The sequence below is a fragment of the Mesoplodon bidens genome (assembly GCF_964165515.1).
Source record: "Mesoplodon bidens genome assembly, chromosome: 2".
Taxonomy (NCBI): domain Eukaryota; kingdom Metazoa; phylum Chordata; class Mammalia; order Artiodactyla; family Ziphiidae; genus Mesoplodon; species Mesoplodon bidens.
The window spans coordinates 143476083-143498925 of NC_138177.1; the positions used below are offsets into that span (position 1 = coordinate 143476083).

The window sequence follows — 22843 nt, forward strand, 5'->3', positions numbered from 1 at the left end:
GGGCCTGCAATTCTGCATTTTTAACAAAGTTCCCAGATGATAACAATGCTGCTGAGACTGCACATTGAGTAGCAGGAGTCTAGAAAGCCTGGATATGTCACTCACAGCTTTTCTGAGAAAAGAGAATTGATTTGTGAAGGCCAGTTGTTGCCTGCTTTGTTATTAATAGAACTCTGAACATTTGTTCTTTATTGGATCAGTTTGTCTTTCATCTCTACAGATATTGAAAACTCTTGGGCTGAACTGTGGGAGAGTAATTTTGAATTAAATCCAGATCTTCATCTTCCAGCTGAAAACAAGTACATAGGTCAGTAAAATAGCAATCATTATACATAATCCATCCATGTACTATTATTAAAACAAATAGCAGGGCTTCCCTGGTGGCGCAGTGGTTGAGAGTTCGCCTGCCGATGCAGGGAACGCGGGTTCGTGCCCCGGTCCGGGAAGATCCCACAAGCCCTGGAGCGGCTGGGCCCGTGAGCCATAGCCGCTGAGCCTGCGCATCCGGAGCCTGTGCTCCGCAACGGGAGAGGCCCACGTACCGCAAAAACAAAACAAAACAAAACAAAAACAAATAGCACCTCTGTAGTATGTTATATTTTACAAAGTATCATTTGGATTCATATTTGAATTTCCCAGTTATCCCTGGGATAAGCATTACAGTTTTCTTACTTTTCCAAATGAGAAAACTGCGGCTCAAAAAAGCAAAGTGACTTGTCCTGGATCATTCACTTGGTGAATGCAGGAAACAGGACTTAAACATAATCCTGAGACTTTTTCTTGTCTATGATAGCTGATCCTTTCATGTGAGTCTCTGTAGGAATTGCCATTATCTTGTCCAATTGTTCTAGTGTTTTTCCAACTGCAGGTTGCAACCCATTAGAGGGTTGTGAAATCAATGTGTAATGGGTTTTGAGGTCAGTGTAATGAGTTGTGAAAGCACTAAAAAAAATCAGAGTAGAAAATAGCAAAATGTTTCACTGAATAAAGAAAGGGTATTATTTTAAGAACTTTTGTTCTCGGTAGGTATACGTGTGTGTTATCTGTCTACTAGCTTGCAATGGAAAACAGTTCTAACTGTGAGAAAGTCACTGGTCTAGGACAAAGATTATATATAACTAATTTTACTCAGAATACCATTTTTCCCAGCAATTCCATCCCTAGGTATATACCCCAAAGAATTGAAAACAGGTATTCAACCAAATACATGTACATACACTTTTCATAGCAGCATTATGCACAAAAGCCAAAAGGTGGAAACAGCCAGTGTCCATAATGAATGAGTGGATAAACAAATTATGGTATATACATGCAATGGAGTATTATTCTGTCATTAAAAGAAATGAAGTACTGATACATGCTATAACATGGATGAACCTTGAAAACATTATGCTAAGTGAAAGAAGACAGACACAAGGGGTCACATATTGTATGATTCCTGTTACATGAAATATCCAGAATAGGTAAATCCATAGAGACAGAACTCAGATTGATGGTTGCCAGTGGCTGCGGGGAGTGGGTAATGGGGAGTGACTGCTTAATGGGTATAGAGGTTTCCTTTGGGGCTGATGAAAATGTTTTGAAACTAGAAAGAAATGGTAGTTGCACAACATTGTGAGTGTACTAAATTCCCCTGAATTGTTCACTTTAAAATGGTTAATTTTATGTTATATATGAATCTAACCTCAGGAAAAAAATGCTTTTATACAAAAAGCCTTGCATATTTTAGATAATTCAGTTCTGTGTCTTGAACTTTAAGTATCTAAACAACCCTTTTTTTTTTTTTTTTAGTAAATATAGCCAGTATCTTTTTTAATTCTTAAGTTAGCTATTTTGCACCTGAGTGTTGATGAAACAATTTATGTTTCATTAACTTAAAGGACAAATTTGACATTGTTTGAGCAGAACTATTTTGTTAACTTTTAAAAAGTCTGTAAGTTTGGTAAAAGACATTCTCATTCATAAATTGATTTATACAACTATTCTGACCAAAGGTCCCTTTCAGTTAAGATTGTCTCTGAGAAAGGGAGTGAAGCAGAATATGGAGAGATCAGAATCAACTCTTGGGAAATTACAGATCTTCAGAGTTCATTTAGTTTAAGGCCAAGAGGACTTTCTTTTTAGTATTGTTCTAATAATTTTTTGTATTTCAGCATTTGAATTTGACTTACGTGTGCCACAAAGAAGACTTACTTAGACTTCTGAAACCAAGAACAGATTGGTGGGAATCCTGTTGAGATAACTGAATGATTTATTACCTTTTACTTTTGTTAGCCACAGATTTCATGTTGAAGGCTTTTGATTGTCCAGAGACAGAATACCCTGTTAAAATTGTGAATACTCCACAAGGTTGCCTATGGTATAAGAAAGACAACAAATTCAAAATCCCCAAAGGTAAAATATTTCCCTCCTTAAAAATAGTGAAATAAGTATAACAAATCTTTTTCCACTTTCTAGCAACCTTTGCCCTCTGTGTCTATCACCTCCCTCTCTTTCCCCTTCCCCTTCTACTGGAAGACCTTTTCTAGGCTTATCTATCAGGTCCATACTGTGCTCCTGTGCTATCACAGAAATTCTGATGGACATTATAGATTCCAGGAAGTATATAAGGATTCAAGCCTAAAATGAAATTATTTTTGGATATTTTTCTGTCAGTTATATGAAAGCAGAGCCAGGTGTTTGGCCATCCTAGGGGATAGGTGGTGTTTTTTGAACATTATTGTTAAAAAGAAAATAAGAGTAGCTGAAAGAAATTATTCTTCGACACAATAGATAGCTGAGTCCAGCATTACAAAATGTGAAATATCCTCTATCTGTCTCCCTCTACTATTTTGCTTTTCAGCATAAAGGAAGCATAGTATATAGTTAAACAGACTCTAAAGCTCTTATCTTCAACACAGTAGCCCAAACTGTGTTGCTTTTTTATTTTCTGTTCTTGTGCATGGCATTGGAATTTACTGAAGCAACTTGGAATCAAAGGCTGAGTGCTCTTGGCTGCCATTTAACCCAAATCCCTAACCTTAACACAACTGGACTAGTTCTGAGGGATTCTTGAGTTCACTGGGAAGGTGTTTACTCAATATTTCTCGAATAGATATTAAGAGTGTCTAAAAATGTTCTTAACATTTATTCAGCTTCCTTGGAAAGGCGCTGCTATAACTTTTTGTGAGCATTGGGATTTTTCCCTTAATGTTCTTGACATGTATACCTCTGTAAGCATTTTTCCTGACCAAAGCTATTGATAATAAGAGTATTCTTAGGCCTCTCTGCATATCTGTCTATATATCTGGTCTTCCCGTAGATTAAAGTGTACCTTCTGGACACTATTTGGAATGGTAAATAATACTTTCTAAGAACCCTTAAGGATAAAAATGTAATGACGATTTAAGGATTAGTGGTTTGTTTCAGAATTTTTAAAACAACATAATATTAGGGAAAATAGCAGATGTATTAAATACTTGAGGCCTCTGGCCTATATTTTCTTATTTAGGGTCTTTTTTCTTTCAGCATATATACGTTTCCATCTGATCTCATCTTTGATACAGAAGTCTGCAGCAAAGTAAGAAATTGTCCTCTTTTCTGGAAAATATTTTTTTTATTATTGGAAGACTATTTTGTTTGTTTATTTCTGAATCATTCTATCATTTTTCTCTGTCAGTACTTGAGCTATGCTCCTCATTTATGTGTTTTTATGTGCCCCAAACAAATTATTTGTATCAATACTAATCACTAAGATGGAATTGTGGCTGCTCCATCTCCAGCACCCATTTGTAAAACATGCTGACAGTTTAGGCTAGTCATAGCATTCCTGGATTGAGAAAGTTCCTTAGAGATGAGTTTGGGTCAGCTTCCAGTCTGTAATGAGGACTAATGGATCTGTTGACCTGTATTTAGAGATTATTTATAATCAGATTACTGTATTTATGATCAGATTCCTGCCAAGGAATCTGATTATACTTTGTTCTTAGCAAATTACTTACATTCTTATTTAGGTTGTGGGAGGTCAGAGAGCCTAAAATACACCTGAATCATAGGAAGTGCTCAGGAAACGTTAGTGTACTTCTTCCTTTCTTTTGCCACTTAACCTGTAAAATCCAGCCTTAATCTCACAAGCAGCACTAACATTATTAATATTCAGTTTAAAAAATGCATTACCCTCCTCCATTTCCTCAGATTTTTGATTTTTCAGTCAGAAAACCTAGGCCGCAGGGATAACTAGAGCCTTTGGGCCAGTTGCCTTTCATGCATTTTACACTTACCTCATTGTGCAGTATGAATATTGGGTTGGCCAAAAAGTGTCTTCAGTTTTTAAGTAAAAATAAAAGACACATTTTTCATTTTCACTAAGAACTTTATTATATTCACCATTTTTTCCCACTACCTTCTGCCATTTTTCAGGCAACTTCATAATTAATTCCATCTTCCCAAAACTTTTTATCTTTTTGAGCAAAGAACTGTTCCAGGTGCCTTTTACAGTCTTCCGGGGAATGGAAATTTTGTCCATTAAGAGAATTTTGGAAAGACCAAAATAAATGGAAATCTGAAGGTCTGGTGAATATGGCAGATGAATCAGAACTTCCCAGCCAAGCTGTAACAGTTTTTGCCTGGTCATCAGAGAAACATGCAGTCTTGTGTTATCCTGATGGAAGATTATGTGTTTTCTGTTGACTAATTCTGGACACTTTTTTTTTTTTTTTTTTTTGCGGTACGCGGGCCTCTCACTGTTGTGGCCTCTCCCTTTGCGGAGCACAGGCTCCGGACGTGCAGGCCCAGCGGCCATGGCTCACGGGCCTAGCCGCTCCACGGCATGTGGGATCCTACCGGACCGGGGCACGAACCCGTGTCCCCTGCATCGGCAGGCGGACTCTCAACCACTGCGCCACCAGGGAAGACCCTGGACACTTTTTGTCGAGTGCTGCTTTCGGTTTGTCTAATTGGGAGCAGTACTTGTTGAAATGAATCGTTTGGTTTTCCGGAAGGAGCTCATAATAGAGGACTCCCTTGCAATCCCACCATATACACAACATCACCTTCTTTGGATGAAGACCAGCCTTTGGTGTGGTTGGTGGTGGTTCATTTCACTTGCCCCACGGTCTCTTCTGTTCCACATTATTGTACAGTATCCACTTTTCATCGCCCGTCACAAGTTGTTTTAAAAACATAACGTTTTCATTACGTTTAAGTAAAGAATTGCATGCGGAAATATGGTCAAGAAGGTTTTTTTCGCTTAACTTATGTGGAAACCAAACATCAAAGTGATTAACATAACCAAGCTGGTGCAAATGATTTTCACCGCCTGATTTGGATATTTTGAGTATGTCGGCTATCTTCTGCATGATATAACGTTGATTGTTCTCAGTTAATATCTCGATTTGATCGCTATCAACTTCAACTGCTGTACCTGACTGTGGCGCATCGTCCAGTGAGAAATCTCCAACACAAAACTTTGCAAACCACTTTTGACATGTCCGATCAGTCACAGCACCTTCTCCATACAGTATACAAATTTTTTTTTGAGTTTCACTTGGCATTTTTACCTTTCTTGAAATAATAAAGCATAATATGCCAAAAATGTTTTTTTCTTCCATCTTCAATATTAAAATGGCTACACAAAAATTCACCAATTTTGATAAGTCTTTTTTTAAATACACGCTGATATAACAGTCACATACAATCTAACAAAATTGTTTCAAATGAAGTTAAAGACAACTAAGTACTACTAGAGCCATCTTACGGAAAAAACCGAACGAACCTTTTGGCCAACCCAATATTACATTTTCTCTGTGTGCGTGACGTGAAAAAGATAAGGGAAACATTGCTGAAGGTGGGAGTTCTGTAATGCCCCTGTGAAACTGAGTCCTGGGTAAGCTGTATTTGCCTTTGAACTCAATTAGTATATATGGTTTTATATTCTGGAGTAGTGAATTAACATCTTTATAAAAGTGAAGTTTCTTACTCTAAGTCAAAGCAAATCCATTTGTCTATTTCTTGCCAATTAATGATGCAATTTGCATTTTATACTCTTAGTGTGGTCCTCTTTGATATCTTTGTCAATATCCTTACCCATAACCTTGCGGAACCAGCTTATGAAGCAGATGTGGCACAGCTGGAGTATAAGCTGGTAGCTGGAGAACATGGTTTAATTATTCGAGTGAAAGGATTCAACCACAAACTACCTGTAAGTACAGTGCTCTAATTTCCTTACAGGCAAATTTAAAATTTTATATTTATGTTTGTTGTGCCTATAGCACCAAGCATAGAGGCTTGTGCATGAGGTGCTGTACATAGAAAGAAATGTTTATTAATATGGATTATTGTGTTTTTCTGGCTGATGACAGGTATTCTAACTTTGGCCACACAAGACCAACATATATTCATTAATTAATTCCATTAATCAGTGTTGTATGCATTAGTAATGGATACAACACAGCCTGTGCTTCAGGCTTCATTTCACTTCCCTTTGCTGTCAGTTTCTCTGCAGCCAACACTGGTGTTTAGGACTGGTTTGAGCATAATTTCATGCCATACAGCAAGGACAAATTTAAAGCACCTGACACATTGCCTGACATAGAGATGTTTGTGTTGTTTCTTCCTCTTCTTGCACTGTTTTCCATTGTTTCAAGTGTATGTGTCTTGTTTTACTTCTAAGTTTCTGACTCTTTAGAAACAGAGTTTATATCTTGTCAGTGATGTATCTTTTAGTAAAGAATATGTTGCAGTGTCACTTTGTCAAAAACTTCATCAGTAAAGGAAGAAATAATATGGGATGGCTAGCTTAAAGTATTAGATCATCAAGTACCAGGTAAAATAATATAATGTACCCAACAACAAATTTTATATCTTGGTTTCTTGGGTAGAACATATATTAAAGTTTGGGGAACTGCACTCATACAAGAAAAAATCTGGAGGAGAGGACCTGGCAGAAATTAGACCTGTGCTAAGAGGTGATATAGCTTCCATATCTTAGATAGTTCTCTCCTTTATACCCTCATCCCTGTCAGTCTCCCCAGGGAACAAAGATTGGTCTTAGGAGGAGACACCATGGAATATTTTACTAACCTTCAAAAGCCTAAATATAATTTAGCTTAAAATCCAAACATGTTAAAGTTTTGGAATTACCTGGAGAGTAATTGTATTTAAAAATACAAGCTGTAGAAAACTATTGGAGGTTCTTCATTTTATGAAGCTTGCCTAGCCTTAACATTAAAACTTGATATAGACTATAAATATGTATATAAAACTGGAGATCAGTTTCACCTATGAAATACAGAGTCACACATTCTAAAAACTTGAAAATTAAATTCAGCAATAGAACAAAAAGAATAATTCACCATGACCAAGTGCCAGGAATGCAAAGGTTGGTTGTTCAGTATTAGGAAGTTGATGAACATAAATCATTATAACACAAGTCAGTTGAGGAACACTATGTGAATATAGTGATAAATGCCAAAAAAAATCATTTGATAAATTTGAGTGGTCATTCCTAATAAGTAGGAATGGAGGGAAGTTACTTAACCACAATAAAAACCTTAATTAAAAGACTAACAGCAAATGTTCCACTAACTGATGAAATGCTGAACATTAAAATTGGGAACAAGCCAAGGATACCCATGATCACATCTATTACTCAACATTATTTTAGAGTTTCTGGCTAATACATTAAAGTCAAAAAATAAAATAAAAACACTTGGAAGGGAAAAGTATTTTTCTTTTCAGGGGATATGGTTGTATTCTTAGAAAATCTAAGATACTACTAGAATTTAAAAAATAATTTGTGATATGACTCATTACAAGATCAGTATATCAAAATAAATGGCTCCTTTTCCTATAGTGCAATAACCACTTAGAAATGGATTGGAAAAAAATACCCCATTTGTAATATCGAGAAAAATAACAAAATATCTAAGAATGAATAAGAAAAGTACAGAACCTATCTAAAGAAAACTAAATCTTTTTGAAGCATATAAAAAAGACTAAATAAGGGAGAGACTTATCATGTTTCTGGATAGGACAGGTTGATATAAAGTCATTATTTCCAAAATTACATTCTCCCAATTAAAATCACATTTAGGGGCAGTGGACATGCTGGATAAAATTATTTTTAAGTTTAGTTGGAAGGAAAAATGTTTTAAAATACCCATAAAAATTATAAAAAAGAAAAAGAAAATTCATTGCTCCAAATTTGACAGTTATTGAGAATTTTAGCTCCTAAAGATTCTTTGAGTCGTTAGTACTTCTCTTATGTCCTGCGCAATGCCTGTTACCATACTGGGCCCCTGGTAAAAGCCAGTGGGAGACATTTTTCCCCTAAACATTAGTGGATTTCCATGCTTCTCCACTTAAGGTGCTTCTTTCTTTTCTTCTTAGCTGCTGTTTCAGCTTATTATTGACTACTTGGCGGAGTTCAGTTCCACACCAGCTGTCTTTACAATGATAACTGAGCAGTTGAAGAAGACCTACTTTAACATCCTCATCAAGCCTGAGACTCTGGCCAAGTAGGTATACATGGATGGGATCAGCTTATATTTTGAAGGCCTGAAAGTATTTGCCTTCCTGGAAATTAAGTGTGGGGGATGAGGCTGTAGTTTCAGTGCTAATTCAGATGTGATAGAAATGTGCTGTGTTTTAGGAAACCAGCCCACAGAGTTATAGGATTTCTAAACCCAGTGTAAGTAACTATCTGTCAGTAGGACTGCAAGCAGCCTACTATACTTAATTAGAGGCTAAAGGTTAAAAGGTTGCTTTTTCCAAAGTTTGTAAGTAAATAACAGTTCAAAAAATTCTGACTTTGTTGTAGCTCAAAATTGCTTACTGGTGATTATGTGGTGATTTTAGTGTGTTGGATGTTATGTTAAGTAGCTGACTTAAATTGCCTAACATATCACTTATCTGACAAATGCAACTATCCAAGAATTCAACCAGGGTTCCAGAAGAGAGCAAAAAGGCTCTGGACAGTCTGTGTACTAATGCTTAAACCCTCTGCTAATAGGCAACCCTCCTGGGCCTTTTCATCAGAGCCTGTTCTGTACCTTTGTGTGAATCAGAAAAAAGTACACCCTTGGGGTAACCTCTATCAGCAGGTAGAGCCTTTGTGGAAGGGGAAAAAAGTCCCCTCTGAGCAGATACAGCCCTTTGTGCACATGGCTTGCAAGCCCCTATTTGATCTGCTTGCTGGGCATATATAAATGGTAAACAAAGAGCACAACTTTATATAGAGGCCCTGCTTTTGACATAGTTATAATGAGCCCATAAATGTCCAAAATTTGAAAGCAGGAGAGGGAGCAGTTAAGAATCAGACATGTAATAACGGATAATCTGATCACAAAAAGTTATAAAAACTCATAACCAAATATAAGTTGGAAAGGAGAGTTGTCTGGAACTATTGATATGATGAAAAATAGCTGTGTATCCCATAACTCCTGAATACTACTTTATTAAAATGTGGTAGAGTAATAATAACACCTGTTTATTGAAGATTTGTTATGTGTTAGACCTAAGAACTTTTTTTTTAATAGACCTAAGAACTTTTAAGTGTATTTATTTATTTAATTCTCACCAAAATTCTGTAATGGTAGCCATTATTATTTCCCTTGTTTTACAAATGAAGAAATTGAGTCACAAATGTTAGGTAACTTGCCATGTTCAAACAGCTTACTGTGTGTGGAAGGGGGTTAGTCTGATTCTGGCCTAGAGCCACTTATGCTGTATTGTCATTGTAGTAATAGATATCCATGATGATCACCTCCAGTAATTAATAAATGCTAGTGAGATTTCAAATCAAAATAGTAAATTAAATTGGTATATGGCTCATCTGGCAGCTTATGTGAAATAATTTATTTTGCAATTGAAACAGATAAGTGAGTTGTACCAATGAGCTAATAATCTATGTAATAGTTTGTATATGCAGTTTTAAATGCTTTTTGTTGATTATGACATTGTTTCCCTATCTTAAGTTGCGATAGAAATTGCCTCTCTTTAGAACACATCATCTATAGAAACTTAATCAAATCCTTCTTTACCCTTAAGATTCATTTCTTACAATAAAACTTTTTTTTTCTGCTCTCTGTACAGAGACGTTCGGCTTTTAATCCTGGAATATGCCCGTTGGTCTATGATTGACAAGTATCGGGCTTTGATGGATGGCCTTTCCCTTGAGTCTCTGCTGAGCTTCATCAGAGAGTTAAAATCCCAGCTCTTTGTTGAGGGCCTGGTACAAGGAAATGTCACAAGCACAGTGAGTGTGAGGTGCTCTGTTGCTGCTGGCCAGATTTGAATGCCGTTCTGGGCTCTGGAATTGCATTAGTTCTTCCCTAAAGGGGAAGCTCTGTAGTCTGGCAGGCCAGCATTGTCACAGTCTGTTTAGAAGGGAACCTGGCCCCTCCGATGCTAAGCAAGATTTTCTTATGAAGGAGACTGCTGCTGTTGGACAGGACTTTGAGTTAAATGGGTTTGGTAAATATATGGTATTGGTTACATTTGTTGAAGACTGTGGAAACTACAAACAGTTTAATTTAGAAATTAAAGTGGGAGCTGGGGAGTGGTGAGGGATGTATGTATGTATGTATATATATATATATATATATATATATATATATATATATATATATTCACATATACTTAGGCAGAACTTGTATGTCAAACTTGTATGTCAAGCTACGGAGCTTGGGCTTTATCTTATAGTAAATGGAGAACCATTGAAGGATTTAAAAGAGGATTTGTCATTAAGAAAGATCCAGAGAGACCAGTTATGAAACTGTTATAAAAGTTGGCATGAAGTACGATTCCACTTATATGAGATCTCTAGAGTAGTCACAGTAACAGGAGGTAGAATAGTGGTTACCGGGGGTTGTGGAGGGAAAGAAGGGGAGTCCTTGTTTCTATGGGTATTGAGTTTCAGTGTTGCAAGATGAAAAGTCTGGAGTTCCATTTCACAACAATGTGAATATACTTAACACTACAGAACTTTACACTTAAAAAAGGTCAAGATAGTAAGCTTATGTATTTTTACCATAATAAAAAAGTTGAGGTGAAAATGATGAAGGCTGAGGTTAGGCAAAATAAATGAAAAAGAAATGCTTAAGAAATAATGAGGCAGAGGATGACCAAAGGCAGTGACTGATTGGCTATGGGGGTGAGGGAGAAGGGAGGGCTCTAGGATGATGCCCAGATTTCTTACTGGAACCGGTGGGTTGGTAGAGGAGTAGGAACAGTGTATGTTTGGGGGCATATGGGGAGTTGGTTTTGACCCATATTGAATTAGATGTGTCTGTGGGACCATGTAACTAACTGAGGCCTCTTCCAGCCAGGAGTGCTTGTGTGGACAGTCCCTAAACTGTTTGGCTCTTGACCTCTTCCTCCATGGTCTCCCAGTTTCTCAGGACTGGCCCTTTAATGGAATATATAAATGGCCACTCTCGAGATTGGCTGCTATCCTCCCTACTTCTCTGTCTTTATTCCCCCACCCCGAAACCATCCCTGATTTCTGTCATGCCAACAGAAAGTTTAAAAACAGGGAGAAGAGCAGGAATAGCTGCCTGCTTCTCTGAGCACAGTGGGAGTACCGTGGAGGGGGGTCCTTTTGGTTCAGAGGACTTAGTACCATGAATTACCCCAGGCAGAAACCACTTTAGAGATAAGCTCACCTCTCCACTTATCCCTCATAGGTTAGAAAACAAGTCTTAAGAGGGGGAGGGGATACATCATTCATTTAGTATTAAGTATTATTCTGCCACTCACTCTATGCTAGGCTCTGTATCAATAGATCCAGGTTTCTATAACACAGCCTAGTCGGGTAAACTGAACAATTAAGTTTGATCCAGTGGGGAAAGTTTCACAGTGGACAGGTAAACAGAGCACCAAGGGAGAACAGAAAAAGAGCCACTTCAGTTGAGAGCCTTAGTATTCAACAAACATAATCAGTGTTGAATCAGTGAATGATAAGCCCAGTGAATGAATGACCAGCATTTAGGATAATAGACTATATCTGCTTTCCTAATGCATTCCAGGGCTTCCCAAGCAGTTAGAATATTGGTATTAGTTGGTTCTGGGTGAAATTAATGTCAGGAGAGCCTAATATAGTTATTTCCTTCTCTTTCGCCTCCTAGGAATCTATGGATTTCCTGAAATATGTTGTTGAGTGAGTATTGGTTTGAGTTTTCTCTTTGGGAGTTACGTGTTCTTTTTTTTTTTTGCGGTATGCGGGCCTCTCACTGCTGTGGCCTCTCCGTTGTGGAGCACAGGCTCCGCACACGCAGGCTCAGCGGCCATGGCTCACGGGCCCAGCCGCTCCGCGGCATGTGGGATCCTCCCGGACCGGGGCACGAACCCGTTTCCCCTGCATCGGCAGGCGAACTCTCAACCACTGCGCCACCAGGGAAGCCCACGTGTTCTTAATAGCATGAGGGCCTCGAGACCAAAACTCAGTTATTATTAAATCCACAATGGAGATGCTTCTCATAGTAGGTTTTTTGAGGCTAGTTATATAAACAAAGCAATTCAGATGGGACTGTGGAAGGCCTGACCTTTTCACAGTTTGGGGGTGCAGGTAAGAGGATAAAGGCACGGCCTCAGTAACCCACACTGATTGTTTTGCAGCAAGTTGAACTTCATGCCTCTGGAGCAGGAGATACCTGTGCAGTTCCAGGTGGTAGAGCTGCCCAGTGACCACCACCTATGCAAAGTGAGAGCTCTGAACAAGGGTGATGCCAACTCTGAAGTCACTGTATACTACCAGGTCAGTGGCCCCTTTGCACACAGCTGTCCTCACGGCTAAGTATCTTTAGGACACTAAAGCCTGGTGGAAGGTCCAAAGTATCTGGGAGAAGTGAGCCTATGCTCTTCAAGAACCTTTTGCAGTTATTCTGTGGTTATATGCTTGGGGTCATTTGTACTCTTGAAGCAACTACATTTAAAAATTGTTCCTGTCAGTGAAATGGATCCTTTTTCAATCACAGTGCTTCTATTAATCACCCAGCCACTAGTCCAGAAGGACAGAGACTGAAGTATGGCTGGAAATTCCTACATGTTCCCATGTCAGAACTCCAAGGAGCAGGAGGACATTTGTTAAAAGGACAGTTTTTAAAATGTGACAAAAATAAACATAGCCAGTCAACCAATATAGAGTAAACAGAATGGATACCAGAGTCATAATTAAAGGTTTCAAAGCACCTGAGAGATAGGATTTATCACCTGTTTTATGGATGATGGATCTGAGGTCCTTCATTTACCTGAGGTCATACCAGCTGGGGCTCGAATTTGTACCTTCTGTCCTCAAATCCTGTGTTTTTTCCACATAATTCTGGAGAGATGGGATGGTGCTTAAAATAAGGAAGAACAATCTTAATTGGCTCGTAGACTATTTTAGCCTGTGGTTAGTCATACTCACTTCTAGGACTATGGGGACCTGTGTCTATCTAGACTGATCTCAGACTTCCCAAACTCTGGGGCTCCTATAGCTGCTGCTATGGTCCTGGATTGTCTCCATGAGGAAGTCACTTCTCTGTCTGGCCTTGTGAAGATTCCTGGCCTGAACTTTGGGCAGGGCTGCATGGCTTCCCCGTCACCTTGTCCTTTTCTTGTTTCTGGCCCTGGGCCTGAATCTTTCCCTAGAGGTCCAGCTTGTCTGTAGAGCCTGTCTTCCTCTGGCTGTAGCTACCTGGGTTTTTTTTTTTCCCCAGGTTCTCAGCTTATTTGAAGCTGCAATAACTACCAGGTCCTAAACTTCATATATGGTATGACCTGGCCCTGCTTAGCCCTGTCTACATTTCTGGTGCTTAACCCAGAGAGGGTAGTATTTCTCCAGTTTCAGGCAGAATTTTGTATTGTAAGGCGGAGTCTGTTGAGGTGCTTTCCATGGATCACCTCTTAGCACTAGCTTCTAATACAAACTGCTTCCCTTGGGGAGCCACTTCCCTCCGCACAGAGAGCATTTTGAACAGGAAGTTGATACAAGGTTTTGAATTGTTTCATTGCAATCCTTTCAGAGGCATACAGGAAATCTTGTTGCTGATAAACAGGGCTTGCAGGGCACAGAGGCTTCAGCTTCCTCAGGTGAAGCAGGAAGGAATAGTAATGAGAGTCTGTATCAGAGGAGCCTGCAAGAGTCTGACTGGGATGCACTGGCAACACTTGCTCGTTGGCCTCCTGCCCTCTTTCATCCTGTTGTTTTGCCAGTCTCCAGGATAACCAGGATGTGGTCTCCAAGTGTGGTATCTGCCTCTTATGCATTTTTCTTATCAACTAGTTTTGGGTCCGTGTGTGTGGCTGCAGAAGCTCCTATTCATATCCTCTCCATCTGAGGAATAGGGCCAGTTACCCAGACGTTTCCTTGAACTGCAAGTACTTGATTTTAGGTTGTGTCCTCTGGGTTCTTTGGGCAGGAGCTGGCAGGTCAGGGATTGTTCGACTCACCTCCATGTCTGCCTGCAGTTCTGTGCTAGGGCTGGGAATACAAATCATCAAGCATGATTCCTGTCCGCTCAGATCTCCTGTTTTGTGGGAAGGCAGAAAGTATAGCAATAGAGGGTATGATAAACTCTTGGAAGAGAAGAGTGGGATAGTACTCTTCTGAATGCCTGAATAAATGGTTGCTGAGAATAGCTGGATTATTAAAAAGCCCTGTAAGCCATTGGATTTTCAGTTGGTCAGATCAGCTTTTTCTTTCAGTCAGGTGCCAGGAGTCTGAAAGAATACACTCTTATGGAGCTGCTTGTGGTAAGTTTTATAAAGGAGAGTCATGATGTTCATGAGCCCCTGACCCACTGTGAGGACTGGCTTTCTGGCCTTTCTCCCTGAGGGCTAGGGACTTGGGAGTGGTCAGAGATCTGTGATTGGTAGGTGAGATGGTTATTTAGTGTTTCTCACCCAGTATGAGCATGGACAGGGGGCCTGGGCGATTTAGGAGGGAGGCTGGACTCTGGGGTCATGTGTAACACTTTTGGGGGAAGAAATGGAAGTTTCTCTGCTGGGAGGAGTTGAGCTGACGGTATGTTGAATTACAGATGCACATGGAAGAGCCTTGTTTTGACTTCCTTCGAACCAAGCAGACCCTTGGGTAAGTCTGCTGGCAAGGAAATTGAGCTCAGATAAGATCTGGGGGCTTACTTTGCAGGCTTAGATTTATCAAATATCCTGACTGAGCAACCTCTCAGAGCTCTTTGGTCCTTTCATGCCTTAGAGTCGTACCTACTGGTCAAAACTTCTGGAACTTGCATCTTGGACTGTGATCAGGCTCTCAGTTTGGTCAGGCTTCAAGATTAGCCAGAGAAAAAGCTAGCCTGTGGTCCACAGTTCAGGAGAGGGTTGGATACTCTAACCTGAGAGTAAAATACATGTACACATTTATGGATCCTCTTCCAGGACCTTCAGGTCCAGTAGGGATGAGCAGAAACCCTTCCCACTCCTCTCTAGTGCCTCTGAGGACAGGGCCTTGGTGACCACCTGAGCTCATAGGACTTTTCATTCTGGCTGTAGGTACCATGTCTACCCTACCTGTAGGAATACATCTGGGATTCTAGGATTCTCTGTCACCGTGGGGACTCAGGCAACCAAATACAAGTGAGTAAATGAGTGAGTAGATGGGCCCAACTATTATTTTTCTTGGCACAGAGAATAGGGACTGCATCCTTAAACCTCATGCAGCTCTGACCATTTGCTTCCCATTTAGTCACAGCTGCAGGGATTGGCTCATAGATGGCCTGATCCCGGACTTACCAATGCTAAGTATGAGGAGTGGGCCCATAGGGCTTGACTCAAGTCCTGTGGTGACTGCAGGGCTTGCCACCGCTTCCTCTCTTCAGGCATATCTGAGGACCAGAAAGGCAGAGATGACTGACCTGGCATTCATGCTACAAGCAAGGTATTGGGTTGGCCAAAAAGTTCTTCGGTCTTAAAGTAAAAAGACACATTTTTCATTTTCATCAAGAACTTTATTGAACAAAGTATTCACCATTTTTTCCCACTACCTTCTGCCATTTTTCAGGCAACTTCATAATTCCATCTTCCCAAAACTTTTTTTTTTTTGCAGTACGTGGGCCTCTCACTGTCGTGGCCTCTCCCATTGTGGAGCACAGGCTCCGGACGCGCAGGCTCAGCGGCCATGGCTCACGGGCCCAGCTGCTCTGCGGCATGTGGGATTTTCCCGGACCCGGGCACGAACCCATGTCCCCTGCATCGGCAGGCCGACTCTCAACCACTGCGCCACCAGGGAAGCCCTTCCCAAAACTTTTTATCTTTTTGAGTAAAGAACTGTTCCAGGTGCCTTGTACAGTCCTCCAGGGAATGGAAATTCTGTCCATTAAGAGTTTTGGAAAGACCAAAATAAATGGAAATCCGAAGGTGCAATGTCTGGCTAATACAGTGGGTGAATCAGAACTAAACAGCCAAGGTGTAACAGTTTTTGCCTGGTCATCAAGGAAACATGCGGTCTTGCGTTATCCTGATGGAAGATTATGTGTTTTCTGTTGACTAATTCTGGACTCTTTTTGTCGAGTGCTGCTTTCAGTTGGTCTAATTGGGAGCAGTACTTGTTGGAATGAATCGTTTGGTTTTCCGGAAGGAGCTCATAATAGAGGACTCCCTTGCAATCCCACCATATATACAACATCACCTTCTCTGGATGAAGACCGGCCTTTGGTGTGGTTGGTGGTAGTTCATTTCGCTTGCCCCACAATCTCTGTACATTAATGTACAGTATCCACTTTTCATTGCCCGTCACAATTTGTTTTAAAAACATAACGTTTTCATTACGTTTAAGTAGAGAATTGCATGCGGAAATGTTGTCAAGGTTTTTTTCGCTTAACTTATGTGGAACCCAAACATCAACGCGATTAACATAACCAAGCTGGTGCAAATGATTTTCAGTGCTTGATTTGGATACTTTGAGTATGTCAGCCTTCTCCTGTGTGGTATAACGTTGATCCTTCTCTGTTAATGTCTCGATTTGATCACTCTCAACTTCAACTGGTCTACCCAACCGTGGAGCATTGTCCAGTGAGAAATCTCCAGCACAAAACTTTGCAAACCACTTTTGACACTTTCAGTCAGTCACAGCACCTTCTCCATACACTGCACAGATCTGTTTTTGTGTTTCAGTTGCGTTTTTAATATGCCGAAAATGTTGCTTTTTCTTCCATCTTCAATATTAATATGGCTACACAAAAATTCACCAACTTTGATATATTTTTCTAAATGCACTCTGATATGACAGCTGTCACAATACAATCTAACAAAATTGTTTTGAATGAAGTTAAAGACAACTAAGCACTACTAGACCGATCTTATGGAAAAAAACCGAACGAACTTTTGGGCCAACCCAATACAAGGCCTTGTTGGTTCTCAGCTTTGGAATGGTCAGCATGGCTGTCTACTGCTTCCTGTGAGGATACCAGGAAATCAGGCTAGAGGCGGGGTAGGGGTAGGGTTCTTCACCGTTCCCTTCCCTCCCACAGCTTAGGGGAGAATATCACTTCAGCCTTTTTCCTGGAAATATGCCTTAGCCCTGATTCTCTCCTTTGCCTTCTGCTTGAGACCTGGTCACTGATGACTTGTAATTGAAGGTGTTTTGTTTCAGCTCTGAAGTTGTTGATAAGAAGATAGAAGAGTTTCTTTCTAGCTTTGAGGAGAAGATCGAGAACCTCACTGAGGATGCATTCAACACCCAGGTGACTTTACTGTGTTGGCCTGGTCTTTTATTCCTTGGCCCACCCAAGCCCTCATGACAACTAGACACCAGTCTTAACAGTGCCGTATGCTGGCTGGTTCTTGAGCTCTATAGCCCCCCGCACCCCCCCACCCCCGCCCCTTAATCTGACCATGTCTTCCCAGCTTCATCCCTCCCCATCATGCTGGCAGGTCCATCACAAAGCAGACTGGACAGGGCCAAGTGTGTTCTGAGGGAACTGGTGTGAGGCCACACCTGAGGGTGTCTCTTTCTGATGGTAACAGGTCACAGCTCTGATCAAGCTGAAGGAGTGCGAGGACACCCACCTTGGGGAGGAGGTGGACAGGAACTGGAACGAAGTGGTGACTCAGCAGTATCTCTTTGACCGCCTTGTCCATGAGGTAGTAACACCGTTTTCAGAGTAAGACAGCCCTGAAAGGGACTCCTGATTTAACAGGAGACACAATTCTAAGCAAATTGGTATTGCATGGAAGAGAAACCTGGGGCAGGTTATTTACTTGCCCATTCCTTGATGTGATTGATCAAATCTTGTTTCCAGACTAGCTTCTCTAGAGCCTTAGGTGGCCAAGTGAGCAGGATGCTTGCTAATCCTTACTTCTGCTCCCCCAATTTCACTCAGATCCATTTTTTAAAAATTGAAGTATAGTTGATTTACAATGTGTTAATTTCTGCTGTACAGCGTTCAGTTATGCGGATATATACTTTTTTTTTCACTTTTTTATTATATGCTTAGGTTCCCTATAAGGTTTGGGAGAAAAACGGCTTCTGCTACTTAAAATTGAGAACTTCTGGTTCTCAATTTTATGGAGTTCCTCCCCCAGATTTAAGGATTCTGTGTATAGGTCTTTGTGACAAATTCTAGCCCAAAGTAGTAAGTCCCACGAAAAAGCTCTGGGCACTGCAATCCATAGCTCTGATACTATAACCCTATGTGGTGAATTACCAAAGGACATTGAAGCAGAGGGGTTATTTAACAAGAGGCTTCAGTCAGCCCAGCTCTGGAGGTTCTGTGGTTTTCCTATTAGAAGCCAGAGTGTACCATTACCATGTACCTGAGAGGTGACACTAAGGTGTGATGCGTTTGGCTCAGCGTACAGTTCTCAGCTGTAATTACACCATCTGCTGCTACCTGCCAGGGTTAGTCACTGCTAAGAAACGTGAAGGTGTGTCAGAGCCTCATTTTTATCCTTCTCCAGAAGGTTGGGAGCCAGCTGAAACGTGGAAGAATAAAACGATATGCAAAAAGCAGGATCAAGGAGGTCTGCCTAGGGTGTTATGTTTAATATCTTTACAGAAAATACACTGTTAGTCTTTTATAGCTTTCTTTCTTTCCTGTCCTCCCTTCCCCCTTTAAGATTGAAGCACTGAAATCATTCTCAAAATCAGACCTAGTCAACTGGTTCAAGGCTCATAGAGGACCAGGAAGTAAAATGCTCAGCGTTCATGTGAGTATGGTTACCTAAGCTGTAGCTCTGTCCTTTCCAGGGTTGTCATTTAGATTGGTATCAGAGATCCTAACAGGTCTTTGCCCAAATTTGGTCAGCGTTCTCTCTCACCTCGTCTTTGGCCTCTTTCAGGTTGTTGGATTTGGGAAGTATGAGCCGGAAGAGGATGGTACCCCTTCCAGTGAGGATTCAAACTCTTCTTGTGAAGTGATGCAGCTAACCTACCTGCCAACCTCTCCTCTGCTGGCAGATTGTACCATCCCCGTTATTGATATCAGGGCTTTCACATCAAGACTTAACCTTCTCCCCTACCATAAAATAGTCAAATAAACTGCAGTCTCATTGGCCTGAAGCACTGTGTATTTAAAAGTGTTTGTTTGTTGTTGTTTGAATTTTATGAAGTTAGTTACACTACTACTGCCTTAGGGCTTCCACTGAATTTTTGCACTGGCATCATAGAATTTGTACCCCCCCCAGCCCCTCCTTCTGTTGTGACTAACAAACCAAGGGTTACTATAGCAGCCGCAGAGAGCAATTAGCAGGTGGGCCAATGTAACCAAAAAGCTTGCAGGAGCCATCTGAGACTCCCTGGCCTGTCCTGGTCCTCTCAGATTGAGAATCCAGTTCTGTATGACAGGCTTCAGAGGCCCTATGTAGTTGATGTCTTATTAGTACCTAAATGCCAGGTGCTAATACTAATAATACCTGTGTTGTTGTTTATAATGTATTTAAAAATAAAGGTAATTCTGTATTGCCCTTCAGAATGAGCCATTTGCTGCTGTGGCATTCCTTTTATTATATTTTGTTTTGGTGTGGGGTGGGGATCTAAAAATAAACATTCTTCCCAAATTCTCTAAGGCAATAAAATATTTTTGGATAAAATGTCGGTAGCCCTATGTGTACTACTTGAGAGTCCAATTAAAACTTGTGAATAGCATTGTGGGGCTAAAGACAGAACACAGAGCCTAAGGAAGGAAAAGGATGGACCCCTTCATTACTTCAAGAGTCCCTGTAAAAAGCTAGCTCCTGGGGGCTTCCCTGGTGGCGCAGTGGTTGAGAGTCTGCCTGCTGATGCAGGGGACGCGGGTTCGTGCCCCGGTCTGGAAGGATCCCACATGCCGCGGAGTGGCTAGGCCCGTGAGCCATGGCCACTGAGCCTGTGCGTCCAGAGCCTGTGCTCTGCAACGGGAGAGGCCACAACAGTGAGAGGCCCGTGTACCGCAAAAAAAAAGAAAAAAAAAAAAAAACTAGCTCCTGTATTCAAGGCTGCCAAATAACTGGGTTCAAGTTTAAACATAAAAATAATAAAAGAAACACACTAAAAAAAAGGTTGGAAAAATTACTTTATGAAGCCTTAAGAAGCACTGAGTATAATTAAACTGTAGTCCAGAGTTGGATACAATTTAATAATAGTTCAATTCCAAAATAAAAGTTATTGTAGGTGAGACCAGGAAATTTCCTAACACGTGGCTTTAATACATTGTGCTAAATTTTCTAAAACAACTCAGAGGAACCAATATTTACAGTAGATGGCATATTTATGAAAAATCTGGCATCACCTATATATATGTATATATGTGTATGTGTGTGTATATATATATATGTATATACATATATATATATATAGAACCCAAGATTATATGAACTAGGAAACAGATGTATATCTCAACAGCAATACTAGAGTGCAGAGTTTGAGACTGGGATTTATAACGTGGGATTTGGAAAAGGAGCAGACATCTTGTTTTCAAAACCTGAAGTTTTTTCTCAAGACCGAAGTCAATACTAACTGCCACAGAACAGGAAAAAGGGAAGCTTTTCTTGCTTTAATTGTTCCTCTGCATCAGAAAGTCCAGTATCCCTGAGATAGGAACCACTGCAATAAGAAGGGAGTGAATAGGTTCTCCCAAAGGAAGACTGTTACTTCATTGTGCCTCCTGCCCGGGTCACCAGGAGCAAACCTTGCATTTCCCAACCTAATGCTTCGCAGCACCGAGACGTTTCAGTAATGGTTCATCATAAACCCAGCATTCTCCATCTTCATGAAATAACTAAGAGAAAAGGGGAGAATTCAGTTACACACTTGCTCTGTACTTCTATAATATCATACCTTTAATTATTTTATGTGCTCCCCCTCCCCCCAACACTGAAATGAGTGTTCATCTCGTTCATCACCATGCTTACTCGGTACTTCAGTATTCACTGAAATGAACAAATGAGTTACAGCTCAGGGAACAGCAGTAGGGAGACTGAGGCAGGCTTCCAAAGCAAGCTTACCCTTGTCTCCCACTGAATTTCCTTTTCCTTCCTTTCTCGGGCTTCTGCTCTTTGTCTTTCTTCAAGTCTATGCTTGGCTTCAGTTGCTGCATCAATGTCTCTGATTTTTAAGTTGAAAGTGACATCCTTCCAAAGGCTAAAGAAAAGAAGTGAAGGTGCTAATAAGTAAGTACTTGATGGACAGAGGAGTTAGCAGTCTTGAGAATGAAAGGCTAGATCCATCTAGAATATAACATTACTATGGTACAAGTCAAATGGCTTTAAATGCTGTAGTTCACAGACTATAAATCTCCTTCAGCTGACACCAGGGCACTGGAGTAAAGAACAGAGAAGTGGTCTCAGAAGATTCCACTGCTAGTTGTCAAAGGAGGAAATACAGGATGGGCAGAAAGCTGGATATATGGTTAGGACAACAGAGGAGAAAAAACAGCTGAGACTGGGATTCCACTTCTGGCTGTACCTCTAACTAGCGATGCAACCTTGGGGCTGTCAGTTCACCTCTCTAGGGCTTCAGTGTCCCTTAGTATAAACCAAAAGGGGTATATAGTAAGATCAGATCAGAGGAGCTGAGAAATTCTATTTCATGAAGACTCCCCTGGAATTAATAACGAAATCTGGGAGAAGCAGTTTGAATACAGAGAATAAGGGTCAAGAGATGCACTGCAGAGGCTTAAGGCGGGGTAAAAGATTTGGCTTCCTCTCAAGGCCTGGAAAATGAAAACTAGACAAGTCTGGTCCAAACAACACTTTAAAGTGAAGACTCCTAGGAACTAGAAAAGTAGACATCCTAAGATTCCCCTTGTGTGAGTAGCAGAGCATAAATGTCTATAGATCTCCACTTATAACTATGAGCAGGCAGTCGAGGCAAGCAGACTGTTAACAAGTTAAAGACACAGGCAGGGTTATAGTTTGTAAGGTCTTCTTCACTCAAGAAATCCCCTAATATGCTAAACAAAGAACTTTAGTGCATGATTCCTCATACCACTAAAAGATCCTGATTTTATTGTACAAATAGAAGGGGGAAAATTATGACATTTGAGACTACTAGAAAATTGAATACCAGTTAGATATTTGATGATATTAAGGACTAATTTTTTAAAAAGTACAATGATGATATTGTGGCTGGTGTTTTTTGTGTGTTTTTTTTAAAAAGTCACTTTACAGATACATACTAAGATACTCAGAAATGGAATTTTTTTTTTAAGTTTCTTGCAAACAAAAAAGACCCTAGGGAGTGTGGGACAGAGACGCAAGAGGAAGGGGATATGGGGATATATGTATACGTATAGCTGATTGACTTTGTTATACAGCAGCAACTAACACAACAATGTAAAGCAATTATACTCCAATAAAGATGTAAAAAAAAAAATGGTTCTCATGAACCTAGGGGCAGGGCAGGAATAAAGACGCAGACATAGAGAATGGACTTGAGGACACAGGGAGG

The 22843-nt window shown here is 40.4% G+C and overlaps 2 protein-coding genes across 10 annotated transcripts in view; one reads left to right on the top strand and one right to left on the bottom strand.

Annotated features, from left to right (window-relative positions):
• NRDC (nardilysin convertase) overlaps positions 1–19477 on the top strand; it is a gene marked incomplete at its 5' end in the record, with an annotated part of 92072 nt that extends 72595 nt beyond the window's left edge. For 3 of the 5 annotated variants that reach the window (XM_081224120.1, XM_081224117.1, XM_081224119.1), the window contains 16 exons: positions 221–307; positions 2275–2394; positions 3508–3559; positions 6028–6178; positions 8368–8495; positions 10072–10234; positions 12105–12136; positions 12595–12733; positions 14665–14712; positions 15000–15052; positions 15472–15555; positions 17570–17660; positions 17944–18060; positions 18880–18939; positions 19036–19125; positions 19258–19477. In XM_081224120.1, the coding sequence (XP_081080246.1) occupies positions 221–307; positions 2275–2394; positions 3508–3559; positions 6028–6178; positions 8368–8495; positions 10072–10234; positions 12105–12136; positions 12595–12733; positions 14665–14712; positions 15000–15052; positions 15472–15555; positions 17570–17660; positions 17944–18060; positions 18880–18939; positions 19036–19125; positions 19258–19455 (1613 nt within the window). In that variant the 3' untranslated portion in view covers positions 19456–19477. The remainder of the gene's footprint in view (positions 1–220; positions 308–2274; positions 2395–3507; positions 3560–6027; positions 6179–8367; positions 8496–10071; positions 10235–12104; positions 12137–12594; positions 12734–14664; positions 14713–14999; positions 15053–15471; positions 15556–17569; positions 17661–17943; positions 18061–18879; positions 18940–19035; positions 19126–19257) is intronic. The other 2 variants (XM_081224118.1, XM_081224121.1) reach the window with 1 other exon arrangement.
• A 973-nt stretch (positions 19478–20450) lies between these two features.
• The window catches only part of OSBPL9 (oxysterol binding protein like 9), a gene marked incomplete at its 5' end in the record, with an annotated part of 168637 nt that continues 166244 nt past the window's right edge, over positions 20451–22843 (bottom strand). For all 5 annotated transcript variants that reach the window (XM_081224123.1, XM_081224122.1, XM_081224124.1 and 2 more), the window contains 2 exons: positions 20451–21173; positions 21400–21535. In XM_081224123.1, the coding sequence (XP_081080249.1) occupies positions 21099–21173; positions 21400–21535 (211 nt within the window). In that variant the 3' untranslated portion in view covers positions 20451–21098. The remainder of the gene's footprint in view (positions 21174–21399; positions 21536–22843) is intronic.